General features: G+C 21.8%; 2 protein-coding genes across 3 annotated transcripts; both read left to right on the forward strand.

Moving 5' to 3' along the window:
- Positions 1-148: 148 nt before the first annotated feature.
- Positions 149-2,470, forward strand: LOC108004209 (tumor protein p63-regulated gene 1-like protein). Of its 2 annotated transcripts, XM_017066952.3 has the most exons (6): positions 149-480; positions 663-879; positions 967-1,143; positions 1,246-1,353; positions 1,685-1,818; positions 1,884-2,470. In XM_017066952.3, the coding sequence occupies exons 1-6, from the start codon at positions 366-368 to the stop codon at positions 2,069-2,071; spliced, it is 939 nt and encodes a 312-aa protein (XP_016922441.1). In that variant the 5' UTR covers positions 149-365; the 3' UTR covers positions 2,072-2,470. The 2 variants fall into 2 exon arrangements, with proteins under 2 accessions (XP_016922441.1, XP_016922442.1); XM_017066953.3 differs by lacking the exon at positions 1,246-1,353.
- A 278-nt stretch (positions 2,471-2,748) lies between these two features.
- LOC108001682 (glycoprotein-N-acetylgalactosamine 3-beta-galactosyltransferase 1-B) lies at positions 2,749-5,264 on the forward strand. The gene is made up of 4 exons (XM_017062823.3): positions 2,749-2,942; positions 3,050-4,022; positions 4,098-4,399; positions 4,475-5,264. Exons 2-4 carry the CDS (start codon positions 3,218-3,220, stop codon positions 4,625-4,627), a joined length of 1,260 nt encoding a protein of 419 aa, XP_016918312.1. The 5' UTR covers positions 2,749-2,942; positions 3,050-3,217; the 3' UTR covers positions 4,628-5,264.
- Positions 5,265-5,326: the final 62 nt, after the last annotated feature.

The following is a 5,326-nucleotide window of genomic DNA, read 5'->3' on the forward strand; positions in this document are numbered from 1 at the left end:
ACAACGAATATAATTTCTAAATATATTTAAAGATTTTTTTATATATAATTTCTTTACATTTTTTTATGTATAGTTAACATTATCTTTAAAGAAAAATCACAAATTTCTTATTTGCAGATAATATTATCAACAGGAAATATAAATTTCATAAATATGGCGCTTCTTACTATTACTTAAAATGTCAAACTATTCATAGCATTTTATTGAATAATATAATATAAGTGTAATTTATTAACGTTACAGAAGTTATTGAACGAAAAAAAATATTGATTTAGACATATTTTAGAAATTGTTTAAATCTAACATTGTAAATAACGAAAGAAGAAGAGATTCTTGATTAGATAAAAAAGTCATAACCTGTAATTATGGATGAAACTTATTTCGATGAAGGACTACCGGGAAATTTCGAAACAGCTACACTAGAAATTACTAAAGAACTTGATAGCAATGAATTTAATATTCAAAATGCTGCTTTTGCTGGTAAATATTTTATATATAATATTGGTTATAATATTTCTGTCAATTTATTATCTTAATGAAATTAAAGTGATATAAATATTGATATTTTTTGTTTCTTTCAATTTTGATCTTTTAGATTTTTGTGAAATTATCTTTTTATAATTTTAACATATTAATATATTCATTTTTTAATTTTTTAAAAGGTATAGATACTACAAAAAAGAACAGAGAAAATGAAACGTATATTTCAAGTCAAGTTCCATCAACAAGAGATATATCTAATATGCCTTTCAAGCATATAGATACTCATTCATTTTTCTCTGATAGAAATGAAGTTGTTGATAGAGCATTAAAAGATTGTCAGGAAAGTTTGATAAATGAAGAGGAGAAGGATATTGTTGGAAACTGGCTTTTGACAGAGTAAGAGATTTAATATAATAAATTTTTATTGGATTATTATATAGATTAACATATAACATATAGATTAATATTAAAAAATATTTATAGAATAAGTCTGTGGGATATTGAAAAGGAAAGACTAGTAATATTAACTAACAAAGCTATTTATTCAATAAAATATGATTTCATCTCCTTAAAAATATTAGAATATAATCGAATACCTTTATTGCAAATTGATACACTTGTTTCGGGTGAATTAGTTTATCCTCCTTCATCTTTAGCACCGTAAGTATCATTATAAAATTTACAAAAAAAATTTATAGTTAAATTATAGATAAAAAACAAAAGTTAGGATTCATTTTTTATAAATTTATGAACGATTTTTAGACGATTAAGTGGATTGGCTGAGGGTGTATCATCAATAATTCATTGTGCAGGTCGTCAAGAGTGGTCTTCTCTTGTTTCTTGTACAGGTCTTGCACAGTTTGAACCTAGGTACACTGTGTTTTTATGTAAAACAAAGACCCCTCTTATTTTAAAAAGAATTGCTGTGCACTATTTTATTGCTTTTTGTTAACAATATTAATATTTTTGTATATTCTAAATTCATGTAATTATTTTTAAATAATTTTCCTTTAATTAAAATGCAAATTATATAATAAAACAATTTATTTATTTCATCATTATTATTTATTTTTATGCTTGCTAATTGTTGCTTAATGAAAATATAATACTTATGTTTCAAGTATATTTATTTTTAGATGTCAAATATAATAATTAAAATAAAAGTAATAATCGCTATACAAAATTTAAATTGAATTTTCAGGAAAAGGCACATGTCTGGAATAAGATTGATGTGGAATAAAGGCAATCCATTACCATTAATAAAAAAATGGAATCCATTTGCAAAAGATATACCATGGCTTACTTATTCTAGTCATCCATTATTTTGGTACAAAGGTAAATATATTTTATTTATGTAACTATATCAATAATTTTTTGCAAAACTATGATATTATTTATAGGATCTGAAGCTGAGAAGGCAAAGTTCAAAGTTGAAGATTTCCAATCATGTATTAAAGATTTTTTGCCATCAGACTGTAGTGTAAGAAATGGACTTATTATCATAGAAAACTATTTTGGTGTAGGTGCATTAGTACATAACAGAAATAATTTAGGTTTCTTTAAAATTCGTGGAAAAGTTAGTTTTTAATCAAATTTGCAAGAAATTATAATCTTTGACTTTTTAAAATTTATATTTCAATTTTTAAAGCTATTTATCTATTTTATGATATTTATAACAAAAAAATATTAAACTAAATATATAATTATAATTTATCTATAGAAAAACATAATAGATCTCCGTTTATTTTCTAAGGATTTTATTGTGAAATTATTAATCATCTTATAAATTTTTATTATATAAGATAAATATTTTCACAGTACCTGGATAACAAAAAACAAAAAATAGATATTAAGCATTTATATCATATTATGGTAATTCATTTCTTAAATATAAAACTATGTTTTGTAATTATATATTGTAAAGATAAGATTTAACCTTTCTTTATACATAATAAATAAAAATAATTTATCTTTAAAATTTAATAAACTTTTTTATTATATTAATCAATATCTTTTATAAATACGTATTTAATTTATTTTAGAATCTCTATATCAATTTTATAGGTAATTAATATTACATAAAAATTTTTCAGTAAAAATTAATTTTTTAAAAATAAAATATTTTATGAAAAATATTTTATATTTTATCTAAATAAATAATATACATATATATTAATTAAATTTATAATTTTTTTTATTATTTATATATATAATCTTATGTAAATAAGATATTCTTCTCATACATATATATATATATATATATCAAAATGATTGGTTATGTCACGTATAATAGTATATATATAATTCCACCTGTTGACCTAATTTATTATAACGTTCAATTTTACTTAAAAAGTTATACAAAAGTACAAAAGAAAAGTATATTTCATAAAAAAATAGCGTTATTGCAGTTCCTAACTTAGATTTTTATATTAATAAAATGATTAACAATATAAATAAACGTAATAACAATTTTTTGACAATTCTTTTGTATAATTTTTATACAAATATTATACAATAATTTTTATACAATAATATTATTTATTATTTTTATTTTTTGATATTTTAGATATTACGATTTAAAATGTAAACTTCATGATTAAAATGATTTAATACAATTGAGTATTTATGAATTTAACAAGAGTCAATTAATGTTATTAGATTATAAATGAACATTTTAAAAAGAAAAGTATTACAATAGAGATGTATTTCATTAAATCAATGTCAAAGTTATAAGATGTGTCTTCATCGTTTTAAATTACGATCCGTGTTTCTGATTGGATTTGGAATTGGTTTTCTCTTTGCAATATTTTTGTTTACTCATCAACATTTATTTTGCAACATTTCTTACCAAAAATCTGCATTAAATTTATATTCTACAAGTAAGAATACTCTTTTTAAATGGTTCATATCTGATACATGGATCAACAAAGAGATTATTTTTCAAAATTGGAATAAATCAACATATAGTGAGTGGTTGAATAATAAAAAATTGATATTAAATAATATTGATATGGATATTTATCTTTATGGATCTAAAAAAAAAAAGGAATTAGAATCTAATTGGTTGAAATCACATGTTCACATCACTTGTGCTGTATTTGTAAAAAAAATTAAATTAGCTAGAGCTATCCAAAATACTTGGGGGAAACATTGTAATAGAATATACTTTTTTGGTCAATTAAAAGATATCAAAGTGCCTATTATAAATTTTGAAATAAAATTAGTATCCTCATGGCAACTTCTTTGTGAAGCTTTTAATTATATTTGGAGAAATAATGAAACTTTAGAATGGCTTATCTTTGTAAAAGATGATACATTAGTAATTCTTGAAAATTTACGTTATATGCTTGCTCCATTAAATCATACTCAGGATCATTATCTAGGTCATGCAATACTTCTATGGGGTCAACCGTATAATGTTGCTAATGCAGGATATGTAATTAGCATGGGAGTTCTTAAAAAATTAATTAATATGTTTGATAATTCAAAGAAATGTATAATCAGTGGCAAATATTGGAAACAGGAAGATTATTATCTTGGTAAATATTTCATTAATCTGTAATCTGTATATCTTATCTAAGCTTTAAATAAATTATCATTTTTAATTTTTTCAGCCAGACATTTGGCTTCTATAGGAATTTATCCTTCTGATACAAGAGATCAGTATCAGAGAGGCACTTTCCATGGATATTCTTTGCAATCTTTATTATGGGGTGTTGTTAAAACTAGTGCTTATTGGACTCATGCTTTATATCCAATAAAAAATGAGTGCTGTTCATTTATGTCTGTTACTTTTAATATAGAAGAATCTGAAAAAATGTATACTTTTAGTTATTTATTGCATAATTTTTATGTCTTAAAGAAGAAAGCTGTGTTTGGAAATAGAAAAGTAACAACATCTATATCAGATGAAGATGTATAATTATTATTTTATTGTAAAATTGTTACAATAAGAAAGAACTTGGAATTAATCAAATATTATTGTTTTCAGGTATGGAAAGTTGCATTGAAAGAAGAATTTAATATTACACATTTAAGTAATATTTCTAGTGAAATGTATTATGAAATATGGCACTCAAAATATTCTGAACCAGAACAATTAATTAAAAACAATTATCAAACTAAAGATTCAGAATCTAAATAAATTGTTCTTCCATAATTTTTATATAATGGTGTTTTATCAATGTAATAAGTTTTTTAAAGCTATTTTGTATTAACATAATTATGCGTCATTGTTAATAATTATGTTAATAATTTTAAAAATTAATATTGTCTATATTACATTATATAGTTTTATAATTGTTGAAATTATTTAAACAATTGAATTTTTAAAAAATAACATTGTTGGAAATTTGAAAAGTTTATCAAGTTTTATATAGTTTATTAATGAGTTAATTGCTATGATAAATGTGGGAACAGCAAAGTGGTGTTGTTTGATAACTATTTCCGTTGTTATACCATTGTTGCCTTATCTAACTAATTAAGAATTCATTAACGCTTATAACTCTGATAATAAAACTATAAATCCATTTTAAATATATGTTATGAATATGTTGAAATAATCTTCATGTTTCTCTATTCTTGAAAGCAATGATGGGCACGAAAATTGTTTGAAAGAATAATTTTTAATTGCAAGTGGATTATAATAGTACCTGATATTATATTTTTAATAAATTACATATTATATGTATTATATGTATTACATTTTTAATGTGCATTTTCATCTAATAATTATTGTGTAAATCTAATTCTATGACAATAAATTCTTAATTTTTTCAGAATCAAAGTTCTGTTAATTTACAAGTTTTGAACTTGATATCAATCCCACTAATGACCTATATAT

Source organism: Apis cerana, linkage group LG8 (assembly GCF_029169275.1).
Source record: "Apis cerana isolate GH-2021 linkage group LG8, AcerK_1.0, whole genome shotgun sequence".
In the NCBI taxonomy this organism is placed as follows: Eukaryota; Metazoa; Arthropoda; class Insecta; order Hymenoptera; family Apidae; genus Apis; species Apis cerana.

Bases quoted from the DNA above. Each gene is read 5' to 3' on its own strand.
- LOC108004209 (XM_017066952.3), top strand. From the start codon at position 366: ATGGATGAAACTTATTTCGATGAAGGACTACCGGGAAATTTCGAAACA. The intron at 1,354-1,684 runs GTACACTGTGTT...TTGAATTTTCAG, and splicing joins CTTGCACAGTTTGAACCTAG to GAAAAGGCACATGTCTGGAA. The intron at 1,819-1,883 runs GTAAATATATTT...TATTATTTATAG, and splicing joins TCCATTATTTTGGTACAAAG to GATCTGAAGCTGAGAAGGCA.
- LOC108001682 (XM_017062823.3), top strand. From the start codon at position 3,218: ATGTGTCTTCATCGTTTTAAATTACGATCCGTGTTTCTGATTGGATTT. The intron at 4,023-4,097 runs GTAAATATTTCA...TAATTTTTTCAG, and splicing joins ACAGGAAGATTATTATCTTG to CCAGACATTTGGCTTCTATA. The intron at 4,400-4,474 runs GTATAATTATTA...TATTGTTTTCAG, and splicing joins CATCTATATCAGATGAAGAT to GTATGGAAAGTTGCATTGAA.